Source organism: Myotis myotis, unplaced genomic scaffold (genome assembly GCF_014108235.1).
Source record: "Myotis myotis isolate mMyoMyo1 unplaced genomic scaffold, mMyoMyo1.p scaffold_m19_p_12, whole genome shotgun sequence".
In the NCBI taxonomy this organism is placed as follows: domain Eukaryota; kingdom Metazoa; phylum Chordata; class Mammalia; order Chiroptera; family Vespertilionidae; genus Myotis; species Myotis myotis.
Window position 1 is genome coordinate 4,234,115 of NW_023416316.1, and position 25,079 is coordinate 4,259,193.

General features: G+C 60.4%; 2 protein-coding genes, 1 long non-coding RNA gene and 1 other non-coding gene across 8 annotated transcripts; 1 reads left to right on the top strand and 3 right to left on the bottom strand.

Moving 5' to 3' along the window:
- Nucleotides 1–136: 136 nt before the first annotated feature.
- Nucleotides 137–18,675, top strand: PTGES2 (prostaglandin E synthase 2). Of its 4 annotated transcripts, XM_036329540.1 has the most exons (8): nt 137–175; nt 379–610; nt 15,147–15,282; nt 16,220–16,278; nt 16,597–16,746; nt 17,014–17,214; nt 17,315–17,432; nt 18,112–18,675. In XM_036329540.1, exons 5-8 carry the CDS (start codon nt 16,634–16,636, stop codon nt 18,235–18,237), a joined length of 558 nt encoding a protein of 185 aa, XP_036185433.1. In that variant the 5' UTR covers nt 137–175; nt 379–610; nt 15,147–15,282; nt 16,220–16,278; nt 16,597–16,633; the 3' UTR covers nt 18,238–18,675. The 4 variants fall into 4 exon arrangements, with proteins under 4 accessions (XP_036185433.1, XP_036185431.1, XP_036185432.1 ...); XM_036329538.1 differs by lacking the exons at nt 137–175; nt 379–610 and adding an exon at nt 13,134–13,544 and having other exon boundaries at nt 15,085–15,282; XM_036329539.1 differs by lacking the exons at nt 137–175; nt 379–610 and adding an exon at nt 13,134–13,544 and having other exon boundaries at nt 16,601–16,746.
- On the bottom strand, nt 1,949–5,539 carry LCN2 (lipocalin 2). Of its 2 annotated transcripts, none has more exons than XM_036329543.1 (7): nt 5,302–5,539; nt 4,607–4,740; nt 3,473–3,552; nt 3,180–3,299; nt 2,841–2,942; nt 2,237–2,266; nt 1,949–2,083 (listed from the first exon to the last, which is right to left on the bottom strand). In XM_036329543.1, exons 1-6 carry the CDS (start codon nt 5,437–5,439, stop codon nt 2,244–2,246), a joined length of 597 nt encoding a protein of 198 aa, XP_036185436.1. In that variant the 5' UTR covers nt 5,440–5,539; the 3' UTR covers nt 1,949–2,083; nt 2,237–2,243. The 2 variants fall into 2 exon arrangements, with proteins under 2 accessions (XP_036185436.1, XP_036185435.1); XM_036329542.1 differs by having other exon boundaries at nt 1,949–2,133; nt 5,302–5,535.
- Nucleotides 11,114–12,462, bottom strand: LOC118667018. The gene is made up of 2 exons (XR_004971128.1): nt 12,411–12,462; nt 11,114–11,878 (listed from the first exon to the last, which is right to left on the bottom strand). It is a non-coding gene; the product is annotated as an uncharacterized LOC118667018 (long non-coding RNA).
- Nucleotides 18,676–24,746: 6,071 nt separating the features above from the next.
- On the bottom strand, nt 24,747–24,850 carry LOC118667857. The gene has a single exon (XR_004971433.1). It is a non-coding gene; the product is annotated as a U6 spliceosomal RNA (small nuclear RNA).
- Nucleotides 24,851–25,079: the final 229 nt, after the last annotated feature.

The window sequence follows — 25,079 nt, forward strand, 5'->3', positions numbered from 1 at the left end:
GCCAGGCCCCGCCCCCATCCGAGCCCCGCCCCGCCCGCCGCCAGGCCCCGCCCCCATCCGAACCCCGCCCCGCCCGCCGCCAGGCCCCGCCCCCATCCGAGCCCCGCCCTCTCCGTCGAGCTCCTCGCTCTCTCCCGGCCCTGCCACCCTCAGGCTGCTGGTCGGGAAGCCCAAGGTGGTGGAGGCTCGGGCAAGCGAGTAGGGTGGAGTGGCAGCAGCAGCCTGGGACCCCGCCTCCCCCGTTCTATCCCCATTACGCTCCTCCTGCCGCTGGCGACCTGTGGGTGGGCCAGCAGCGCCTCCGCGTGGGCGAAATCTGAGACTCGTGGTTTCTAAGGACCTTCCTAATCAATGGCTTCGGAACATTTTCGTTCACAGCCTCCTGGAGAGTCACGGTTGGCGGAGTGCTGCGTGTGGCTGTCGCTCAAGAAAGGCCGTGGGATACGCCTGGCCCAGCTGCCATCACCCCCACCCCTTTGCCAGCTGGGAAAGGGAGCCCTGCTCAGTCACCAGCCAGCAGGTGTCGCTCCTGAGCGGGACCCAGACGTGTGATCTCCAGCTGGGAGTGACTTGCATACAGTCAGTGCCACCGCCTTCTCTCTGAACCACGGTGAGTGGAGGTGAGGCCTCAGCTGAACCAGTCCCTCACCCAGGTCAGCTGACACCACCCCCACCCCCACCCCGGACTATTAAGTGTGGGCATCCTTTCTCCTGTCCCCCAATCGGCCACCCTCCTGCCAAGCCTCCACTCCTCCCTACTGGGGGCCGGCACACCCTCACAGCCGCCTTGAGAAGCACCTGTGCCCCTGATGGAGCAGGTGGACCATTCCGGGAGAGGGAGGAATCTTTGGGTCCGAGAGGGTGCTAGGAGCGTGCCTGGGGGCAGCTGGGTGCCTTGGGCATGGCCACATCCCTCTCTCAGTCCAGGCTCCACTAAACTCATCTTTCCCTGGAGTCTGGCCCCGAGCTACAGCGGCATCTGTTTGGGCCTGGCTCCAGGTCTGTCCTGCTCCCTGCTGGCTGAGGCTGGGACTGCTCACAGCTCCAGTACCTCCCCATGCCCCTGCCAAGGGCGAATGGGACAGGTGTGCAAGTCTGTGAGGGGGAGGAGCCGGGGTTCCTTCGGAAGCCGGCCTCCTCGGGCCTCTGGCCTTGCCAGGGGGGAAGAGGCGGGGGAGGGAGTTCCCGTGTGTGGCACAGGTGAAGAGGGGCTACAGCTGCAGCCCGGGTGGGCAGGAGCTTGTCAGGCCCCAGACACAGGCCCCGCCAGTGGTGGTGCAGGCCTGGGCCCTCAGGCCTCTGGAATCTGGATCCCTGGCAGCATCTCCCCCTTTTCGCCTCCCCCAGCCCTGCCCCAGGGGGTCCAGACGTCATCATAGAGAAGAGGGGTGGTTGAGGGACAGTGCTCTGAATGGGGTTAGCATGGGTACTGCCACTCACCAGTGGGGGCAGGAGGGCGAGCACTGGACCCACAGGAGGCTGGCAGAGGAGCAAGGGACTACCCTGGTGACCCTCTGTGCCTGGCACAGCCTCAAGCTGGGCATTCCTCTGTCCCACCTACTCTTGGCTGCCATCTTCTAACATCACAGGGATCCTGGTGAGTTGGAACCCCGGTGAGGGATCCAGCTTCCCCTGTTCCCTCCAGCTCCCCGGCCCTGGCAAGGCCTTTGTTGTAGGACCTGTTGCAAGTGGCTGAGTATAGACATGAGGTGTGACCTCAGTGTTTCCATTGGCCTGGGCACCCCTCAAAGGCAAGGACATGTGAGGGCTAGCATTGGCTTGGGGGTGGACCCAGGATTGGGACTTAGGAGGTGTTCAAAGATGGACTCAAGTTCCATGACCTCCATCCCTCACTGAGGGCCTCAAGGCGGCCTGGGAGTAATGCTGAGAGCCACCCTTTGCCCTTTGCCCACCCCGATGGCCCAGTGGGCAAGGAACAGAGACGGGGGGCTGGGGCATGTGTTTATTTAGCAGACAAGGAGCAACTCCATCAGCAGGGTGGCCTGGGAGCAGCGCTGGGCTGCACTGTGAGAGGGTCCTGGCTCTCAGTGGCGTCCGGCTCATGGGGGCAGCTGGGTGGCACCTTGGGCGGAGGCGGAGATGAAGGCAACGGGAAGGAGGAAGAGGAGGCACCTGAGAGGCACGCAGGGGAGTCACGATGGCGACAATGCCGGGTAGGGGAGCAGCAGGCCGCTGCCCTCAGGCTCCCATCAGCCCCCTCCCCATCCATACTCACCACCTGCTCACTGGTCATCGATGCACTTGTCTGTGGGGAAGACAGTTCGTCACAATAGGCAGGGATGTGTGTGTGACCCCTGACCACCAGGACCCCTGCCCTGCCCCCCGGCTGTCCCAGGCCCCAGCCTGGCCCAGAGCAGCAGATCTAGGTGTTCCCTTCAGGGCTGGGGCAGCAGAGGGGCAGATGATGGGGGAGGGGATCTAGAGAAAGGCCTGAGAACACCTGGGCGTCACTTGTTCTCAAGGACTCAAACGAGGCCCAGCCACCTGCTGGGCACCGCGGTCTCCTGCCTGTTGACCTGATGAGCCCTGGCAGCCCCTCAGCCTTGGGGAGGACGGTGGCTCTGTGAGTGGCCTGGGTACAGCCCCTGACTGGCCAGGCTGACCTCCCAACTCAGTGGTGAGCAAGCCCCAGGGGGAGGGGTGGGGGGAGGTGGCCCCGCAGACCCTGGGCTGGGGCATGGTCTTTCTGAACCCAAAGTGGCTCCCAGGGGCTCCAGGGACTAGAGGGGAGCGGGCCTCCTCTCCCCGTTTCCCTGGTGGGACGTCATCAGGCCTGGTCAGTCCCAGACGCCCCTCTCCTCTCCCCAGCTCGCCATTACCGATTGGGACAGGGAAGACGATGTTGTCATCGGTGAGGCCCAGGGATTTGACAAAGCGGATGAAGTTCTCCTTCAGCTCAGGGGGCAGCTCCTTGGTCCTTCCTGTGGCCAAGATGGCCGGCGAGTGGCCGGGAGACACTCCATGAATATTGTTGAATGGATGAATGAGCCTCAGACCCCTTCCTCGTGGGGGGCCTGCGGAAAGCCCTCGTTCCCTGGCCTCCCGGGGACTTGGGGCAGGGATAACGCTGGAGGGGGCCTTGGGTTGTGGTGGGGATGGGCCCTTCCCTCCCTCGGATGGGACAGGAGCGGGGTCCCCCAGGGTGGCTGAAGACCCACCGTAGAGGGTGATCTTGAAGTACTCCTGGTTTTGGGAAACCTTCTTGAAGAACACCGTGGCGAACTGGTTGTAGTCGGTGGCCGCCACTCGCACGGTGTAGCTCTGCAGTGGAGGGTAAGCTGCGGGGTGGACAGCGCGGGGTCAGCCCTGGCTGGTTAGACAGAGCAGCTCCCTCCTCCCCGACCCTGCACAGGACGGCCTCTGTGTGGAGGTTCAGGGAGGCCGGTTCCCCCTCTGGGAGGACCCCACGCCTGGGACCCCAACCCCAGGGCCCGCATCACTCAGGACTCACCCTTAATGTTGCCCAGGCTGAACTGGCCGGGCTGGGAAGTTTGGACAAAAGTTCTGACAAAGTAGTCGCAGCGCTGGTTCCTGTGGGAGTGGGAGAGAGGTGTGGGTGAGGGGAGATGCGGGCTTGGCCCCTCTAGGCTGGACAAGGTGGGAGCCAGGGTTGCCGCTGGAGGGGCTGGGATTCCGCAGCCCTGGGTCCAGCCCAGCCCATCCCCGCCGCAGCAGGAGGCCTGGTCTGTCCCTCTGTGCTCTCCCGCTGCCCTGCCCGGGGCCCTGCCTCCAGCACCCACTGTCCTCCGTCTGCAGGGCTGTCTCCCCTCGGCGGCCTTCCTGTACACAGTCCTCCCCACCCTGGGCCTTTGTCCCCTCCTTTTGTCTTGCTGTTTCCCTCTGTAACCCCTCCTGGGCGATTCATCTCGCCATGTCCTTGGCTCCCGAGAGCCGATCTCCCCAAACCCGTCCTTCTTATGCCCCTTGTGCCCAAATGCTCCAGCGCCCGCCCGGCATCCCCCCCCCCCCCCCGCCTCCAGGTACCAGGGCCAGAAACCCACAGGAGCTGGTGAGCCTGGCACCCCACCATTCCTCTTCCCCCTGCAACCAGAGGGGCCCTGTCTTCTCGCCAGATCCCTTGGGTGCCGGTGCCTGAGGCCCCAGCAATGTGGTGCCCACCCCGGCCAGGCTGCTCATGGCTCGCGGATGCCCGAAGGAGCGGCTGTCTCTTACTCAGAGTCCGCCAGCCCCTGCCGTGAACCCCGTGCCCCTCCTTCCAAGGCAGATCGGTTCCCCCAAGGCCCAGCCAAGAGGTCATCTCGCAGGTACCCCCCAGTGAGGTCCTGGCGGGGTTCCAGGCTGGGGCCAGGGACCCTCCTCCCACTCCGAACTCCCCTGCTCTCTGCCTTGTTTCCTGAGGACTGTCCGTGCGCATCCCTCCTGCTGTCTGTGTGCGCACAGAAGGGACCAGTAAACGCTGACATAATGAAGGAAGGAAGGAAGGAGGACACAGGTCTCTGAGTCCAGTGCTGACGAGAGGAGGAGTGACTGCCTGTCTGCTTGGCTGTGACATCAGTCTGTCTCTCAGAGCCCCTCCTCCACGCAGCCCCCAGGTTCCCATGCTCCCGGGAGATGCGGCTCTCACCTGAGCAGGGTGGAGGTGACATTGTAGCTGCGGTCTTCTTTCAGCTCGTAGTTGGTGGTGTACATCTTAAAATCTTTGTCTTCCTTTGAAATGGCATTCCCTGCCAGGCCCACGACATACCACTTCCCCTGGAACTGCAGGGGGCGGGTGACAGGCCGAGCTCTGTCCCTGCACCCATCTCTGGGCAGCTGGCTCAGAACCAGGAGCGCCTCTACCAGGGCCGCAGGACTCCTGATGGGGACTCGGGCCTGCACTGGGCCTGCACTGGGCTTGCACTGGGCCTGCAGTGGGCTTGCACTGGGCCTGCACTGGGCTTGCACTGGGCCTGCACTGGGCCTGCACTGGACCTGCACTGGGCCTGCACTGACAAAGCCAGCAGGAGCTGGAGGCTGTGGGCCAGAGGGAGCCCGGAGTCTGGCAGAAATGGAGTGACCATGGGCAGTGGGACTGAAGATGTCCCCACCTGGCAGGGACTGTGGAGATTATGGGAGAGAAGGTGGACCTAGGCAGGTCAGCTAGGCTGGGTGGGGGTGGAGGTGGGGGTGGGAGCATGGTTTCCATCAGGAGGCATAAGGGTAGGCTGAGCTGAAACCTGGGCCCATCCAGTCCTAAATGTTCTCTAAGACTCGGCCTCAACTCTTTTCTGCTCCCACTGTTCCGGGGGTCCTCCCCACAGCTGCCCACAGGTTCCTTACCTGGTCATCTTGGAAGTTTGGCTGCAGCGGGACCCTGGACAGAGGTGGGGCTGGGATCAGGTTTGGGGTGGAGTCCTGGGCCTGGGTCTGCAGGGCCCCCAGTAGGGTGAGGCCCAGCCATAGGAGACTGCGGGGCATGGTTGCAGGGCTGAGGCAACTGGGCAGCTGCTGAGCCGGGCAGGTGGTGCAGGAGAAAGAGGCAAGTGAGGAGGCTGGCCTGGGGGCCCTATTTAAGGTCCCCGCTCTCCCGCTCCCCCTGGGGCGGAGTGGTATGTCCTTTGCCAAATTCAGGAAGGGTTACATAACTGCCAGCAACTCCTCTACCTTACGGAACATTCGGTGAGATTTCTGGCCCTTTCCCCCTGGTCAGGATTGTGCAAGGTGGAGGTGCAGGAAGGCCAGGGGGGACCCGGGGGACTTTCCCCAGAGCGCCACACCTCTCCTGCCCTTCCTTCCACTCTGTGTTCAGTGGCCCGATCTGTCACCTCTGACCTCCAGGAGTCCCTGTTCTGGCCAAGGCGAGGGTGGGGGGGGGGGGGGGGGGGGGTGTGTGTGTGTGGGCAGCTGGAAAGTGGGATGAGATCCTCAGCACAGTGAATGCAGAGGAGGCCCTGTTTCCTGGTTCTCAGAAGGTGCAGGGAAGGGTGGGGCAGCTGGAAATGAACATTCCTGACAGGGAAGGACATAGACTTCTGAGCTCTCAGAGGCCTCCCCCCGCCAGCCCTGGCACAGGGGAGACCCCTTCCTCAGACGCCCATCTGGAAGGGCCCCCACCTGGAGTTGCCCCTCCCCCTCCGTGCCCCATGTGCAGGAGTGGCCCCCCTGTGGGCCCCGAGACCCCAAGCCGGGCGCTCCAGCCGCACATGGAGCGGCTCAGCTGCATCCTGGAGCCGGGACAGTGAGGGGTGCGCACTGCTGGCCGGGGCTGGGCCTCAAGCCGCTCTCCACCTACTGCTCTGACCCCCGGGGCTTCTGCTCCCAGGGAGTGCAGGACTTGGCCTCGCCCTTGAGGGTCGCTGAGACCACCCACCATCCCTGGCCACAGCCTTGGTCTGTGCAGTCCCGTGGCCCAGGCCTGGATTCCCAGAAGTGTTCCTGCCATGGCTGATTCCCGCAGGAGAAACCTCCATCCTGGCGAGCAGGCTCCTCCCTGGGGCTCTGGCTGTCCCTGGGAGAGGTGACGGGCTCAGCCCCTGGGCTATGGCTCCCGATGCCACTGTGAGGACAGAGGCTGCCTGCAGTCTGACCTGAGGGGGATCTGGGGGTGTCCGGGCCTCAGGACACTGACAGGGACCCTGGGCTCTACCCACCACCTGCCGCTCTGGACCCAGCACCCCCAGCCGGGCTTGGGGCAGCAGTCCCAAGAGAAGGGGCTTTGTGGGGAGTTCTGAGCTGATGGGTGGGCTGCAGCCTTGGCCATCCTGACCGAGAAGCCCCCTCAGGCCCTGGCCAGGCTGCCCGTCTGGGTGAAGAAAGGCAGGAAGTGGAGATGAGCAAAGCTTCCATGATGTGGCCACCAAACCCGCGTGCCCTCCAGGCACAGTGGCCACCCCCGCCCCCCCACCCCCACCCCTGCCTCTCCTCCCGCCAGCGGGCCAGGCTCCACCCAGCCACTCTCTTTGACCTTAAAAGGGATCTTTGAGCCTTTGGTGACTGTTGGATGTGGGGGAGACTGACGGTGGAGCCCCAAAGAATTTTAACTAGGGAGGGGCAGTGCCCTGGATCAACAAGGAGTCACTGGGTAGACTTTTTTTTTTTAAATATATCTTATTGATTTTTTACAGAGAGAAAGAGAGAGGGATAGAGAGTTAGAAACATCGATGAGAGAGAAACATCGATCAGCTGCTTCCTGCACACCCGCTACTGGGGATGTGCCCGCAACCAAGGTACATGCCCTTCACTGGAATCGAACCTGGGACCCTTGAGACCGCAGGCCGACGCTCTATCCACTGAGCCAAACCGGTTAGGGCCGGGTAGACTCTTAAAGCCAGGGAGTAGATGGCCCATGCTCCCTCGTATGAATTATGAAGGGGTAGGACAGGGTCTGCAGCATGAGCAGACCAGGGCCAGGTGCCTGCGAATCTCTGCCCACCCCTCACCCCCTGTGCTCTCTGCCCACCCCTCACCCCCTGTGATCCCTGCCCACCCCTCACCCCCTGTGCTCTCTGCCCCCCCCTCACCCCCTGTGATCCCTGCCCACCCCTCACCCCCTGTGATCCCTGCCCACCCCTCACCCCCTGTGCTCTCTGCCCACCCCTCACCCCCTGTGCTCTCTGCCCACCCCTCACCCCGTGATCCCTGCCCACCCCTCACCCCCTGTGCTCTCTGCCCACCCCTCACCCCCTGTTCTCTCTGCCCACCCCTCACCCCGTGATCCCTGCCCACCCCTCACCCCCTGTGCTCTTTGTCCACCCCTCACCCCCTGTGATCCCTGCCCACCCCTTACCCCCTGTGCTCTCTGCCCACCCCTCACCCGCTGTGATCCCTGCCCACTCCTCTCCCCGTCAGTGCAGCCTTGAGCGCCCTGTGTTACTGACCCTCTGATGGCATATGTGCCTGAGCCCCGTGAAGGTCTCTCTATAAATAAGATTCCGGCGGTGACTGTGGAGCTCTACTTGTCTTCCCGCGCCCAAGACCCGCCTGGTGAGTTCCCTTGCTGACTAACTGCACCTGCCCAGCTGGAGTGGCCTCTTTCCTTGCCCTCTCCTTGCCCTCCATGTATGGGGACCCCTTTGGGAAACAACAGGGGTCCCAGGACAGTCATGGCTGCCACCGGGGCAGACTCAGTGCTGGGCTGGTTGGACTGGAGGGCAGGGGACCAGCTGAGGTTGCTTCTTGCTCCTGCCTTAGGAAGGCAGGGGCCCTGCAGGCGGGTGGGGTGAGAGGGGAAAGCTGTGCCACCTCCTCGGAGTCAGCAAGGCTTTCGGGGCGGGGTCCGCTCAGCAGGCACCCGCCTCGCACAGCTGTCAGCACTGGGGCTGGGTGAGGGGCGGGGGGTAGACTCCTGTGTGCACAGGCTGACTCCGAGGGCTCCAGGGCGGACGGGACCCTGGAGGCCCCACTCCCCGGCCACCCGCTTCCCACTGGGCCTCGGCACCTGGTCAAGGAGGGAACTCTCAGGTGCACCCTGCCCAGAGCTGGGCAATCCCTAGGCACAGGGCCTTCCAGAATGGCCTGCACCGCTTCCCCTTGGCCCATCACAAGCCGCAGGGAAGCTTTTGGGCCACGGCCAAGTCCCACCCCAGGTCCATTTAGCAATGGCAGGAGCTACACACCATCTTCACGTGGGTTTCTCTGTGGCGAGAAGCCAGGAGAAATCTGGCGGCTTCAGACACCCTCCCGCCCCCCCTGGCTGGCAGGTGGCCCTCCCCTCTCCACAGGCCCGAGATGCGAGGCTCCCACGGACACAGTGGCCTGTTCTCCCAACCGCAGGGCCCAGGCCCCGGGCCGAGTGTAATCCCTTCCGGGTGCAGCGAGTGTTCCCTGTGCTGACTGCATGTCAGGAATCCAGTCTAACGCCCTGGACTGGTCCCCGGAAACGTGTGAGCAGCGTTCAGCCACGGGTGGTTGGGGAACAACAATACCCTCTGAGGTGCCTGAGGGCTGGGCAAGGGGTGCCTGGGCAGCGGGTCACTAGGCTTCTAGGCGCCCGGGACCACGTGGAGGAGACGCCGACGGCCCCGGGGGCCAGTCACAGCAGCGGGGACTCTTGGTGTCCACAGATGGGCCCCCCTTGGCCACTGCAGGTCCAAACACCCAGGAGGGGCAAGGCCTGCTCCTCTCGGGCCTTGGCTGGACTCTCAAGTTTCTAGAAGCAGTTTTCCAGCCCCCATGCCCATCTCTCAACTCGGGGCTCAGCTGGGCTCACGTGAGCATTTCCTGGCTCCTGCCCCTTCCAGGTGTTGGGGACCCTGTTTATGGAAAAGCTCTAAAAGGCAGCCCCTCCCACACCCCCGGCCACAGGCCCACCGGATTCCTCCCCATAGAGGGGTCCACGGGGCAGGGGGCAGGGGGCAGGGGGCAGTAGGCTCTGCCCACGGTCCGGGTCCAGGGTGGTCTCCTGCTCTTGGTGTTCGGTGCCTGGCCCAAGCATGTCCCTTACCCGGCCGCTCCTGCTGTCTCTCTGGGGCCTGGACTCACGCAGGTGAGCGGACCCATGAGGACCAGGATGGGGACCGGAGGCCACGGCTCTGAGCAGGGTCCGCAGTGGGCTGCACCATCCAGCTGGGGCGGGTGGGTGCTGGGCTCCGTGGAGCTGGACAGAGTGCCGGTCATGGCCTCTGCTCCTCGCAGCTCTGCACCGCTCCTGCCTGGGCTGTCGCCCCAGCACCAAGGGAAGGGCACCTCCACCTCGGCTACTGCCAGGTCGCTCCCTGCTCCCTGCTCCCTGGGCCTACGCTGGGCGTCTGTTGGACACCAGCAAAGGTGGCTTGTGTGGGGTTGGATCTGGCTCTCACGAAAGGCTGTTTCTATCTGCATCCTCCATGCCCAGGACGCACCAGGAGAATGCCCAGCCTAGGGGGCAGGTTAAATGAGAACTGACATCTGCCCGAGTGCTCCTCCCCCCTCCCCATTCATCTCAGTGGTTGAGGAAGTGGGGAGGGGGTCCCAGCTGGGCTCCTCCTCCTGTTGGGAACCAAGTGTTTATTTCAGATGTGGTTGGTTCTGTGGCCGAGGCTCTCCCTCTGGGGGAGAGGATCCTGAGCAAGGCTGTGACAGGCAGTGAGGACAAGGTCAGGCTCCCGAAGGAGAAGGGGCCTACCTGGGCCAGTGGAGTGGGGCGAGGGCCGGGCTGGAGAGCAGAGAGGGGGAGGCTGCCTGGAAGGGGTGCTGCTCCGTAAGGGCAGGCAGGGAAGGGTGACTGGTCTTTCCGTGGCCTGAGGGGTCTTGGGGAGGATCCATCTGAAAAGCAATCCTGGCTGAACAGTAGTCTGGACACTCTGCAGCCCCCACCCCCACCCCCACCCCCACCCCCGCCCAGAACACCAAATCTAGCGTGAAACAGGCTCTTAATGCCTTGTCGGGCTCACAATAAATGAGGCACATCCACAGCCTTAAGTGTGTGTTTTATAATAAGAAAAGGTCATGAGTAAAGTGTCCAAAGTAAAAAATTTAGAAAAGAAACTACAGAATAAACCCAAAGAAAATAGAAGGCAGAAGTAAATGAAGAGTGGAAATTAATAAAATACAAAGATACATTAGGAATATCAAAGCCAAAAGTTGACTCCTGAAAAAGACTAATAACATAAGTAGAAATTTGGGGGGAAAATTATTCTCAACACAGAAAGGTAGAAGACACAAATAAACAGAAGTAGAAATTTTAAAATCTATAACTAGGTTTTACAGACATTAAAGGGTAAGACAATGTTATAGGTAATGAAATGGGAAATACTCAAACTTGTGGATTCATGAAGTAAAAGAAAGAGAGGCCCTAAAACATCCACAGAGTTGGCAAGTTAGTAACAAATCTTCCCACAAAGAGAACAGCAGCCATGCAATATATTCGGAGAGCACAATTAGACAAGTTTAAAAAATAAACTCTTAATTTTGTTTCAGATTTATAGAAAAATTGTGAAAATAGTTTGCAGAGCTCCCATATATCCTGCATGGTTTCCCTTATTTTTAACATCTTCTATTAGTGTGACATGTTACAATTAATGAGCCACTTTTGATACATTATTAACTAAAGTCCATGCTTCACTCAGATTTCCTTGGGGAATTTGTACATAATGTCCTGTTCCTGTTTCAGGATCCCATCCAGGATACCGTGTTGTTGTTTTTTTTAATGACCAGACAATTACATATAACAATACACACTTAAAAAATATATATATTTTTTAATTGATTTCAGAGAAGAGAGAAGAAACATCAGTGATGAGAATCATTGATTGGCTGCCTCCTGCACGCCCCCTACTGGGGATCGAGCCTGCAAGCCTGGAAAGTGCCCTGGACCAGTGCCTGGGACCCTTCAGTCTGCAGGCTGAGGCTCTATCCGCGGAGCCAAACCAGCCAGGGCGATCCCAGGTTACATTTAGTTGTCATGCCTCATTAGGCTCTTCTTGGCTGTGACGCTTGCTCAGACTTTCCTTATTTTATTGATTTCAGAGAGGAAGAGAGAGGGATAGAAACACCAGTGATGAAAGAGATCATTGATTCGCTTCCTCCTGCACACACCCTTCTGGGAACCGAGCCCTCAACCCCCGCATGGGCCCTGGCCGAGAGCTGAACCCTGACCTCCTGGTTCATAGGTGGATGCTCAAACACTGAGCCACACCAGCGGCAGCCTTCCTTGGTCTTGATGACCTTGACAGCTTTGAGGGCACTGCTCATGGATTTTGCAGAATCTCTCCCCATCGGGACTTGTCGGGCGTTCTTCTCAGGATTAGACCGGGGTTACGAGTTTTCGGAGGAAAACTACAGAGGTCGAGTGCCATTTGTTCCACATCGCATCAGGGGAAGACGCTAGCCACGGGACTGGTCACTGCTGGTGATGACCTGGACCGCCGGGCTGCGGGGTGTGGTCCCACGGCGCTGAGCCAGGTGGCGGGTGCGCACGCGGCGCCCGTTCCCCCCGCTTCTGTAAACAGTTCTCGGTGTGAGGCTTCCAGAGACCCACTCGCAAGAGCTCACCGAGACGGGAGTCTGCAGCGACAACCCACCCAGGAGCGAGGGGTGGGAGGGCTCCGCGGCCCCTCACAAACCCCTATCCCGCCCCGACTCCTCTTCCCAGGAAGGTGCCCCGAGAAAGCGACAGGTCGTTCCTGCAGTCCCCCTGTCACCGGCTTCCTGAGTCCGCCTCACCGGCAAGCCCAGGTCCCCGAGGGGGCCCGATGCTGCGGGCTCAGGCTCTTCCAGGACCGCGCGATGATGGAACGCGGCGACCTCGTGCGGACCGGGGGCCCTGGTGGAAGCTGAAACGGTGGGACCTCGCGAAGTAAAGCGGCGGAAGCCGCCCGGCCCGCTCCAGGGCCCGGAACCTTCAGGCCCGAGCCCCGCCCCGCCCCGCCGCCAAAACTCCACCCCCGCGCGCCCCGCCCCGCTCCCCAAACTCCACCCCTGCTCCCAGACCACGCCCCCTGACAGCGCCCCGCCCCCGTCCAGCCGTGTACCAGCTAGGCTCTCGCGCCTGCACCTCGAGCAGAGGTCCTTGCTGTCCCCGCCACTAGACTCCGCCCTTCTCACCCATAACCAGTCCAGCCCTCAGACCTTGGCCGCAAGGCGGGGCCAACTCGGGTCTGCCCGGTGAGAAGCCTGGATGGTGGAGGCTGGGGCCCCCAGCAAGGGCGAGCCAGCCCGGCAGAGGGTCGGTGCAGACTGGGACCCTCATTCCTCCCCCATCTGCCCCATCCAACCTCTGGGCACTTGCGGGTGGGAGAGTCGGCGCCTCCGCGTGGGCGAAATCTTAGACACCTGGTTTCCTAAAGGTCCCCAATATGTAGGGAAGATTTTATGGTTCAAGCCATAGGAGACGTGGTGCAGCGGCGCGGGAGGGCAGAAAGAGCTGAGTCTCTGGCGCCCTCCTGCTGTTAGTCGATGTGGCGGTTTCGCGGCCCTCAAGGATCGAAGCCGTGACTCCCTGACACTCCGAAGGGTTCAGTCTCTTTCGATTGGGTGCATGAGGCAGAAATGACTAACCACATGTTACGGCCAATGTTGGGACTCAGAGGCCACACCGGGAGCTGTGTGGCCGATCAGAGGCTGGCGCCCGGGTCACCACCGAGAACCATTTCATCTACGTATTGAGGAGCCGGGGCACTTAGCGACTCCCAGACACCCCCGGAGGTGTTTCCGCCGCTCTGCGAAGACTATGAAAGCTGGGCCCAACCTGCAACGGCTGTGCCTCTCTGCCTGCTCGCTCGGCGTCACTGTTGCCCCGGCAACCTGCCGGTCACCAGACACCCGGCCCTTTAAGGGAAGCCTAAGCCCGGCGGTCTTGGTTTCGCGCGCCCGCCCGCGGCGCCGGTAGAGAGAACATGGCCCAGGCTGCACGAGTGCTGTGGCCCCGCGGGCGCGCTCTGGCCTGGAGGCTGGGCGGTAGCCCGGCGCCCCGACTCCCAGTGCAGAGCCGGGCTGGCTTCGCAGGGGCGGCGGGAGGTCCGGGTCCCGCCGCCATCGCCCGCAAGGGGAGCCGGCGGCTCCTGGGGAGGGCGGCTCTGGCCCTGGGGGGCGCTGTGGGGCTGTACTACACCGCGCGGTGGCACCTGCGCGCCCAGGACCTCCGCGCCCAGCCCTCCGCCGCGCAGGTAAGCCGGGCTGCGCCGAGCTCCGCCGGTAGGGGCGCGGGGGTCAGCGCGGAACTGCGGGACTTCGGAAGCGGCCGGGTCAGGAGCGCCTCCGCTGTCCGCTCGTGACCTTGGGCCAGTGACTTGGTTTTGTCTCCAAGTCCTCAGCATCCTCATCTGTGAAATGGGCCGCGGCTGCTGCCTGCTAACTGGAATTGTCTTTGTCTTAAAGTTGTGTTTCTAATTTGTTTAAAGACTTTATAATGGGGAGATTTTGAGATCACAGAAAAGAGAAAGAGCCTCTTTCAGTTTATCCCATTCCCAACATTTTGTCGGCCCCCCATCGTCTTCAAATCCTAAGGTGCTGTTATTTATTTACTGACTAGAGGCCCAGAGCACAAAATTTGTGCATGGGTAGGGTCCTTAGGCCTGGCGGGTGATCAGGGCCAATCTGTGGGGTGACCTGCAGGGTGACTGGCAGGGCAATCAGGGTGCCCCTGCTGGCACCCGCCTTGGCTGGCTGGGGGTCTGTGGGCTGGGGGTAGCTCCTGCATTGAGCGGCTACCCCCTGGTGGTCAGGGTGCGTCATAGCAACCGGTCATTCCACCAGTTGTTCCTTAGTTGGGTCGATTTGCATGTTAGGCTTTTATTATATAGGATATTATTTTATTTATTTATTTTTTAAAATATATTTTATTGATTTTTTTTTTTACAGAGAGGAAGGGAGAGGGATAGAGAGTTAGAAACATCGATGAGAGAGAAACATCGATCAGCTGCCTCCTGCACACTCCCCACTGGGGATGTGCCCACAACTAAGGTACATGCCCTTGACTGGAATCGAACCTGGAACCCTTGAGTCCGCAGGCTGATGCTCCATCCAGTGAGCCACACCGGTCAGGGCATATTGGATATTATTATTAGCATTTTTTATGGGACCGATGACCCTTAGATTCCAGGTCCCAAGACAGGAAGGGACATGGTCGTGTTTCCCCCAGCCAGGTGGTGGTCCAGCTGCCCTTGCACTTCTTTGTACATTGCACCAGCACAGCCTTTCTCTGCTGTGCCCCCCTCCCCCCGTCCCCATCCACCCGCATATTCCTGCACCCAGGGTGTCGGGGGGCCTGGGAGGGGAGTAGAGTTCTCTGTATCTCCCTGCTCACTTCCACGGGTCCAGCCTCAGTTTCCCACCTGAGCATTGAGGGCCGTGGACTGCAGCTGTGACTTTCAAACAAGAATGTGCAGCAAGCTCACATGGTGCTTTCCTGCAGAACGTGCAGGATCCAGATCCTGGCCCAAGGCCCCAATACAACCCTTCCCCTTAGAGACTGGAGGTAGACCCCACTCTGGCCACGCTGGGGAAGGGATGGGGGGCACTGGATTGAGGCTGAGCCTCCAATGTTCATTCCTCCCTGCCGCCCCCCTATTCCTCCCCATTTTCTCAGGGTCATCTTAGAAGGCTCCTCTGGGAAACAAGTTTGCTTGGGGCAGGGCCTGGGTTTGGGGGCAGGGCCTGGGAAACAGGCCTCAGAAGCCCCTGTCACTCTGCCCCCTCCCCATCCAGCTCTCCCTGTCCGACCGCCTGCAGCTGACTCTGTACCAGTACAAAACGTGTCCCTTCTGCAGCAAGGTCCGCGCCTTCCTCGACTTCCACGCCCTGCCCTACCAGGTGGTGGAGGTGAACCCTGTGCGGAGGGCGGAGATCAAGTTCTCCACCTACAGGAAGGTGCCCATCCTGCTGGCCCAGGAAGGAGAGAGCCTGGTGAGCTTCGGGACGCCCACCATGTCCTGGGGGGTCCTGGGGTCCTCCCCGAGTCAGCCCTGGAAGGAACGCGGGCTCTTGGCCTCAGCTGAGGACAATGAGGGGAAAGTAGCTGGTATACAGTAGGTGCTCAGTAAATGTAGGCTGCCACCCTTCCCCACCAACACCAGACACCAGCCTGGTCTACGGGATCCAGAGCACCACAGAGCTTAGCAATGTGGGTTCTGAAATCAGCGAGGTCTGGGTTCACGATGTGGCTCTGCCCCTCCCCGGCTGTGTGACTTGGGGCCAGTCACTTAGCCTCTCTGGGCTTGCTTCTTCATCAGTCAACAGAGGACCATACTCTCCAGGTTGTAGGGAATGCCTGGCTCCTAGTCTGTAGCTTCTGGCATCCACCCTGCCCCTCATGCCCTGGAGGCCAGGTAGGTGGAGCAGGCAGGGCCTAGACCAGGGGTGGGCAAACTACGGCCCGCGGGCCGAATCCGGCCCGTTTGAAATTAATAAAACTAAAAAAAAAAAAGACCGTACCCTTTTATGTAATGATGTTTACTTTGAATTTATATTAGTTCACACAAACACTCCATCCATGCTTTTGTTCCGGCCCTCCGGTCCAGTTTAAGAACCCATTGTGGCCCTCGAGTCAAAAAGTTTGCCCACCCCTGGCCTAGACCCTGGGTCCTCCCCACACCCTCCTCCCCATTAACCACACTTGGGTCTCCCCTCTGATCGGCTGCCCTGAGAGGGGGGCTGTATCCCGGGGGTGGGGAGAGCTCAGTGGACATGGGTTATAGGGGTAACCCCCCAGGAGTGGACCAACAGTAGCCTGGTTCCTCCCGGCCAGTTTCTGAGGAATGCCTGGGCACGGTGTTGCTAGAGCCCTCCACCCCCATCCCCCCTCCACCCCCATCCCCATCTAAATCACCCTCTTCTCCTCCAGCAACAACTGAACGACTCCTCTGTCATCATCAGCGCCCTCAAGTCCTACCTGGTGTCGGGGTAAGGAGCTCCTTGGACGCTGTCTCCGGGGTGGCCTCACCTGAGTCCTGCGTGGGGAGGGGGGGCTGCTGCTGGCATTTCCAGAACGGGTCATGGGCGTCCCACTCAAAGCCTCCCCCGTCCTCTCCTTCGCACATCTCCCCCCGTCAGGGAAGTGCTCCGATGTCTGCCCAGATCCCTCGTGCTGCACTTTTATGGGTTGGTTCCGGCTTCACCCCGGGGCTGGGTCAGGCCGGGTGGATATTCACCCCAAGAAGGCGAGGGCTGGGTCTCCTGGAGGAGGAAGGAGTTGGGTGAGACTCTGGATGTCTCCTGAAGGCAGCCCCTGGATGTCATCATCACCTACTATCCACCCATGAAGGCCACCAATGACCAGGGCAAGGAGGTGACCGAGTTCTGCAACAAGTACTGGCTCATGCTGGACGAGAAGGAGGCCCAGCGCATGTATGGCGGGAAGGAGGCCAGGACGTGAGTGGGGCTGGGGCTGCCCGGGAAGGTGGCATGGCGGGGGGGGGGGGGGGGTCTTCCCCAGAAGGGACCGGGCTGAATGAGGTGCTGTGCGGGGTGAGCAGCGAGGGAGGCCACCAGAGCTGGGCCGGGTCTCTATAGGGACCTGCTGCCTAGGCCTCGGCTCCCATCATGCACTGGGAGGGCTAGACAGTGGGCCTGCTCCCCACCTCCCAGGCCCCGGCTGAGGAAGCCCCCTGGCCAGCCCCGTCCCCTGCTTCCCCACAGGGAGGAGATGAAGTGGCGGCAGTGGGCGGACGACTGGCTGGTGCACCTGATCTCCCCCAACGTGTACCGCACGCCCACCGAGGCCCTGGCCTCCTTCGACTACATTGTCCGGGAGGGCAAGTTCGGGGCTGTGGAGGGCGCCATGGCCAAGTACGTGGGCGCAGCTGCCATGTACTTCATCAGCAAGCGGCTCAAGAGCAGGTGATGGTGCATGTGCGTGCGCGTGCGCGACGGCCTTTTCACTGGCCTCACCTGGGCCTGGGTCGGCGTTTCCTGATGGACCACCCCTGTCCCTGCCCAGGCACCACCTCCAGGATGATGTGCGTGAGGACCTGTACGAGGCTGCCAACAAGTGGGTGGCAGCTGTGGGCAAAGACCGGCCCTTCATGGGGGGCCAGAAGCCCAACCTGGCCGATCTGGTGAGCGTGGGGGTGGGGAGGGGGTGCGCAGACTGAGGGTCCCGTCGGTGGGCCGGGGAAGCCCAGGCAGGGAGAGTCCAGGTGCAGGCAGTGCTGCCTCTCCAGCTCCCGCACATCGGAGGCACCGGCTCCATGTTACCAGGGGCGTAAGGAAAACCAGCTACGGGGAACCGTCTTGGTCCCCGTAACTGACGAGTGTAATGGAGGGGTTGGCTTCAGGCCCAGCTGGATCCCGGGGCCCAAGTGGTGTTACCGGGGCTCAGTGCCCTGTTGCATTCCAACTCCTTGGAGGTGACCTCAGCCCAAGGCCAGCCTTTGTCCAGTGCCCCAGGCTCTCCCAGCAGAAGTCCTGGCTTCCACGTCCACGGTGAAGCATCCCTGTAGCCAGCGTGAAACATTGATTGGCAGGCCCAGCAGGCCCAGCGCTGTGGGGAGGTCCCAGGATCTGAGAGTGGGGGGAGGCGTTCTCTCAAAGGAAACTCTGGTGGGGGGTGTTGTCCAAAAGCGGGGTGTGTGTATGGGGCAGGCCAAACCTGCAGTTACCCCCCTGCTTCGTTCAAAGCCCCGCGGCCAATGAGCCCTGCAGTGGGTTTTGGAGCTCGCAGCGCGGGGAGCGGGCCCCAGGGCACGCAGCTGGCAGGTGGCGGGCAGGTCTGGATGCCCTCTGTGCCCACCCCAGGCGGTGTATGGTGTGCTGCGCGTGATGGAGGGCCTGGAGGCCTTCGACGACCTGATGCGGCACACCCGCATCCAGCCCTGGTACCTGCGGGTGGAGAAGGCCATCGCCGCCGAGGCCCTCCACTGAGGCCCCCCCACCCCCGGAGGAACCGGAGACCCAGGAGACGCAGCTGCCGGCACCAGGGCCACTGAGCCAACACTCGGCGATGCTGTGCAGGGTGACGGCCATTCTACCTCTTGTCCACGCCCACCCCACAGCATTCTGTCTAACACTGGACACCTGCGGGGGCCCTGGGGTGCTGGGGGACACAGCCCCTGAGGGGCACAGGGAGGCTACCTCCCTCCCCCCGGCCCCGGGCTCTCAGCGGCTGCCCTGCCTAACCCTGGGGGTGGGAACTGGGTTGGGCCCCGCCTGGACAGGGAAGTAGGGACATCCCGGGTGAGGGAGAGCCCCCTCCTTGGCTCCTCATGTTCCCGCTCTTCCTAAGCATCCCCCGCTCCCCTCCTCCACCCACCCACCCGGTCTCTGTCTGTTTGAAATAAAGAAAAAGATTCAGCCCTGTTTGCCCAGTGTTCCTAAGTGTCAGGCCGGGGTGAAAGGCTTAGTGGCTTCATGTCACATGATCCCTGGGACACCAGAGGGAGGCCCAGAGGTGGCCCAGCGTGTGGTCGCTGAGGGACTGACTGGGACTCTGGGTGGTGCCCTCTCTGAGCCTCAGTTTCCTCGTCTGTTAAATGGGCATAATGGTCGTCCCACCTCGGGGAAGTGGGGAGGGTTCGATGACAAGATGCGGGTCAAGTGCACAGAAGGTACCGGGCTCAGGAGGGGCCGGAGGGCCTCCAGTCCTGCTCTACAGACCAGACTCCCAGGGCCCCTGGCAGCAGTGGCCTCCCCAGGCTTTGCTCCCAGGCCTGGGACTTCACAGAGATGGACGCTGGGACGGAGTCTATAGGGAGAAGCCAGGTTGGAGTGAGGGGGGCTGTGGGTGGAACCCCCTTCTGAGCAGGGTGCCCTGGGCCAGGGTGTCGTTCCCCTGCTTTTGACAGATGAGTGGCCTGGTGGCGGCCATGGCAGCCCTCCCGAGGCCAGAAGGGTGGCTGGTATACCCAGTTTCACCCCCTGGGCCCTTTGTTGGCGTGGGGGGTGATTGGGCAACCCTCCCACTCTGGAGAGTCTTGAAATTTTATTCTTTAAAAAAAACAATGCATGCTCCCCATAACAGCTTGACATTTGAACGCGGTGGCCTCAGTTTCTCCCACGGGGCATGGCTGCCGCCTGCCTGTCCTGGCTCCCGTGGTGGGCATCTGTCTTTGCCATGCTGGCTCCTTCCTGGCTGCTGAGGGCTGCACTGCACGTCTGACCCCAGCCCACCAGCCAGGCCCACGTGGCGTATTGGGGTGGCCCCCCTCCCGGTCCCCCTGGGAGCGTTGAGTGCAGGGCTGTGGGAGGAAGGAGAGAAGCCCAGCTGAGGCCACAGCAGCCTATGGCATGAGGAGCCACAGAAGCTGCCTCTGAGGGCCAATAGGTGTCGCGGGCCCCGAGCCACCACTGTGTCCAGAATGCTGTCCCCGCGTCATTGCCCAGACCTTAAATCCCAGGGGCCTTGGCTCCAGGGGCCCAGGGTGGCCTGCGGACCCCAGCCCACTCTCCCTTCCCTCCCAGCCAGCCTTTTCCTGCCTCTGCAGACCTCGCCCGGGGCGGCTTGGTACCTTCCGGCTGCTCAAGGAGGCACTCACCTCTCCGTTGTCTCAGCCCCGAAGGGAGCATCGGATGTGCCTGGCGTGGGACAAGGTGTCCGCCTCCCGTCCATGACGTCGTGGCCAGGGCAGGGTCTCACCGCCACAGCCCACCCTGTGCTCCCAGCCCTTTCTGCCCCTGCTCAGCCCAGCGATGTCTCCCAGCCTCAGCTTCCCCTTGAGGCCCAGACCCACTAAGGAGGCTCGGGGGCGGGCGGGGTCCCTGCCACCAGTCTCCCCTCTCCCATTTCCATATATCACAGGTGCTCCTCCGTCTCCCCGTTTCACAGAGGAGGCTATGGCTGGTGGCTAAGCCATGCTGGGGGCAGGGGCCCGACTCCTGACTAGAGCTCTCCCCCGGGCTGCTGCAGGCACAGGGGAACACGCCTGGTCATCCTGACACTCACTGGTCACCTTGATGAGAAGTCTCAGGACTGTGCCAGCTAGACCCCGTCTCTGGGCCTGGGGCTGGAGGCTGGCTAGTCAACCCAGGGCCACCCTGGGGCACCAACTGAGCCGAGCTGCTTTCACCAAGTATCCTGCCCTCCACCCGCCACAACTCTGCCTCAATTTCCCTGGGTTCCTAGGCCTGGCCCCTGGGCATGTTTTCCCATAACCACCAGAGGGCGGTGGAGGCTGCGAAGCCCCGCAGGAGATGGAAACCAGGTCCGGTGCTGCCACCTTGAGGCCAACTCTTGCATTGCACCTTCTCTGGGCAATCTTCATTATCCAGGGACTCCATTTGCCCTTCTGTAAAATGGGTTTAGCACTCAAGGGTCTGAAGGTGGGCAAGTAGAAAAAGCCACGCCTCCCAGGGATAAGGGGCTCAAGCCAGCAAACCCTGCCCCATCTTGGTCATGTTCAAGTTCCCTATGGCCTTGATGGTAGCAGAGGGCCTGAGGTGGGAACCCTGCCACTGCTCCCTGTGACCTTGGGCAAGCCCCATCCTTGCTCATCCTCCAACAAGCCCTTGGAGGCCAGCTAACCTCCATGGGGTTGGCACCATCAGAGTCAATGCACCAGGAGTCCACATGTGAGAGGCGTTTTTATGCAGCCAGGGGGTCTGCTGTCTGTTCTCAGAACACACTCCCTGCTCTGTTCCCAGCCAGGTTCCCAGAGCTCATGGTCAAGAGCTTCAGGGAGCAAAAATGGGAGCGAGTCCTGAGAGCAGTGAGAGTTCTTCTCCCTGGGTGTCAGAGGGCTCCCTGGGGAGGGCCAGCCACAGCCCAGGCTTTAGAGATCGGGAGGTTCTAGCTTGCTTATTTGTTTGTTAGATTGTTATATTTTTAAATTTCATCTGGATTTATGCAAATAATTAATGTTTTCTGTACATAAATAGAACTGGCAGATAAGTAAAAAGATGTACCAACTGTTACCATCCCACCACCCAGAGATATAACCACTTAACATTTTTTTTGGAGTACGGCCTTCTAGCTTAATTTTTATGCAGGCTACATAGAGCACACATATATATTTATATTTTATGTTATTTATTGCTTTTTTTTATTGTTGTTAATCCTCACCCCAAGGATATTTTTTCCATTGATTTTTAGAGTGGAAGGAAGGGGCAGAGACAGAGAGAGAGAAACATCAATGTGAGAGAGACATATCGATTGGTTGCCTCCCTCATGCACCCTGACCAGGGCACCCTGACCAGGACCGGGGATGGAGCCCACAACCAAGGTACACACGCTTGACCGGAATCGAACCCGAGACCCTTCAGTCCTTGTGCCGATGCTCTAACCACCGAGCCAAATGGCTAGGGCTATATTTACTATTTTATATGTAATATATATCTAACAGTTAAATTTGGTGGCAAGCACTGTTTTAAGTTCTTCATACATATTACCTCATTTAATTCCTACAACATCCCTCTGCAGTAGGTTAGGTACAAATATTTACAGATGAGGAGACTGGGGCATCAGAAAGGTTAAGTGAATTCCCTGGAATCACACAGCAAGTGGCAGAGGGAGGGTGTGAACCGGACCTCCTGGCTCCGGAGTGTGACCTTCAGCACAGTGTCACACTGCACCTCTCTCTCTAGATAAGTTTTTCTTTTATTTTTTAAAAATATATTTTTATTGATTTCAGAGAGGAAGGGAGAGGGAGAGAGAGAGAAACATCAATAATGAGAGAGAAGCATCGATGGGCTGCCTTCTGCTCATCTCCAGCCCACAGTCTGGGCATGTGCCCTGCCTGGGAATTGAACCATGACCTCCTGGTTCTTGGGTTGATGCTCAACCACTGAGTCACACCAGCCAGGCAGTTTTTCTTTATTTTACTAGTGAATAAAAATTCAGATCACACAGGAACTCCTCAAGCGTTAACCTGTTTCAGATTAGACACTGTTCTCCCTCATCATTGTTGATGATGGGGTAGAATTCCATCCCACAGTGTTCCATTGGATGACTGTTCCCTGGTTAATGTGACCGGCCGAGTGGGAAGGATTTTGTTGGGCGGCAGTGTCTAGTAGGGAGCAGGCGTTGTAGTGGCCTGAATAATGCCCCCAAATATACCCAGGTCCTAACCCTGGAACCTTGAAAGTTATCTCATGTGGCAAAAGGGAATTTGTAGATGGAATTAAATTCATGACTTTGAGATGGAGCGAGCTTCCTGAATTGCCTGTTCCTCAAAGGTAACCACAGGTGTCCTTAGAAGAGGGAGACTCGACTGCAGAAGCAAGAGGCTGGGGTCATGGAGGAGGCTGTCACAAGCCCAGCATGCAGGCCCCAGAAATCAGGATTTTAAAAAGATTCCCAGGTGATTCTAACGTGCAGCCCTGGTTGAGAACCACTGCGCTACAGCAGCCTGACCCCGACCGACCCTGGATGGGCCAGGCCCCGCCCGGTCAGTGTCCTCTGTAAAGGGAGGGGGTGGGGCTCCTTGGCAGGTACTGGCGCGGCCAACGCCCTCTCTCCTCAGCCTCCAAACTCCGTGGGGACATAAGTGCCTCCTGGGCCACGGGGCTGAGCTGGTGGGGACAGCAAGTGGTCAAAAGTGGCCATCCCTTTGCGGCCACTACCTGGCCAAGAGCCGAGAGCAGGAGGCCTGGGTCTATCTGGCTCCCCCGGGGGACTGGGCCGGGCCTCGCTCGCCTCAGTTTCCTCATTCTCGGCTCCTCCCTGCCCTACTGCGTCACCCCCCTGCCCCTTCCATCCAGCCCTGGCGGCCTCTCCGGCCACGGGGACTGGGCCTCGCCGGTCTGCTCCAGCTTCCTCGTCCGCCCGCCCGGAGGCCAGGGAGCAAGGTCCGCACCTGGGCAGCGGGCCGGGCTCAGGGCTGCCGGTCCCCTCACCCTTCCCCTGCATTCCAGCCCCATCAGACCGGGCAGATGGGGCAGCCCAGCCAGGAGCGGAGGTGGAGAACATGGCCTCAGAGTCAGCAAAGCTGGTTTGACTAGCTCAGCATTTTCCCGGCATGAACCTGGAGGGGTCCTTCCCTCTGAGCTGTAAGGAAGGTTCTGGGCTCCTCTTGCTCGTGAGGAAACTGAGGCTCAGAGGGCAGGAGATCTGCCCATGACCCCACTGCCACGGTGCCAGGATTGACTCAGGTGCCCCCCCACCCCCCAGGTTCTCTGCAGCCGCCTGGCACGGGAGAGCAGCCAGGGGCCCCTCGGGGAAGGTCCCCAGAAGTGGGCCATGGCACCGTCCCAGCCCCCGTGCAGCCCCCTGCCTTCACCCCAGGCATGCAGCACACGGAGGGAGGGACATGGTGGCGGAATTACCTCCTAGAACTGCCAGGGGCTAACCCAGCTGGTGCTCCTAAGTGTCATTCCCAGGAATTAGAGGTGACCCTTCACCTCTAGCTTCCGGAAGGAGGTTGACATGGCTCCTCCACCCCCAGCCACCCCACTGGCTGGACTTCCTTTCAGATGCCAGAGATCCCGGGCCCATGTGAGGCGCCTCACTGGGAGGCTGGAATGAAGAGCATTTCGGTGGAAATGACTATGTGTGTCTGGAATCCTGGAGGGGAGGGAGCTGGCAGATGAAACTGCTTATTAAGGACCAGACATTTCCACTCAGTCTGTCTCCGCTGACTTTCCAACAGGCAAACCTGGAGGTCAGGCCTGCACACTCGGCTCAGCTCCAGGTGTCAGCGGGCAGCCTTCCTCCTGGACGCTCCAGGGTTGAATCTGTGCCTGGCCTTTTCCAGCTCCGAGAGGCGCCTGCAGCCCTGCACTTGTGGCCCCGTCTCCGTCCTCAAAGCCAGGGACCTGGGCAGAGCCCTTGCCTCACCTCTCTGCCCTCTCCCGCCTCCCTCTCGCACCCAAAGATCTTGTGATTCCTCGGGGCCACTCAGGTAACCCAGGCTCATCCCCCTATTTTAAGGTCAGCTGATTAGCAACCTTAACTCCACCTGCAGCCTTACTGCCCTTGGCCATGCCACCTAATTCCCTCAACACCCTGGGGAGGGGGCGCCATTCTGCCTGCCACACCATGAAACGTCTGGATGGGTTTCCGTCAACTAGTAACTGCTCATTCGCACCAAGTGGGTGCCCAGCACCTGCTGGGAACAGCAGTGAAGAAAGCCAACACCCAGCTCTCACGGAGGAGGCCGACGCCAAACCAAGGAGCGAGAGAGCAAGCAGTAGGGCTGGTGGTGAACAACTAGGGAGAAAGCTAAAAGGACGTGGGGCTGGTTGGGTGCGGGAACAGGTTACATTGAAACAACTGTTTTTTATTTTATTTTTTTAGAGAGAGGAAGGGAAAGGGAGAAGAACATTGATCAGCTGCCTCCTGAACACCTCCTACTGGGGATCGAGCCCGAAACCCAGGAATGTGCCCTGGCTGGGAATCCAGCGATGCGAACCATGACCTCCTGGTTCACAGGTCGATGCTCAACCACTGAGCCACCCCGGCAGGGCCAAAAGGTTACCATTTGGTTTGATTTTATTATTAAAAAAATATGGAACGCTTCACGAATTTTCGTGTCATCCGTGAGCAGAGGCCATGCTAATCTCTGTATCGTTCCGACTTGAGTCTATGTGCTGCCGAAGCGAGCGCCAAGAGGTTACCATTTTAAATAGGGAGCTGAGCGAGGGCGCGGTGAGAAGGGACATGCGAGGAGACGGATGGAGGAGGGATGAAGCAGACGACTGCAGGAGGCAGGCTTGGTGGGGCTCAGGGCTTCGGCCACGTCAGAGCAGCTCCCAAGGTTAACTTCTGAGCTTGAGAGAACTGAGGCTAGCGGGTTGGGGGGCGAGGGGACACCAGTTTGCCAATGATTGGGAAA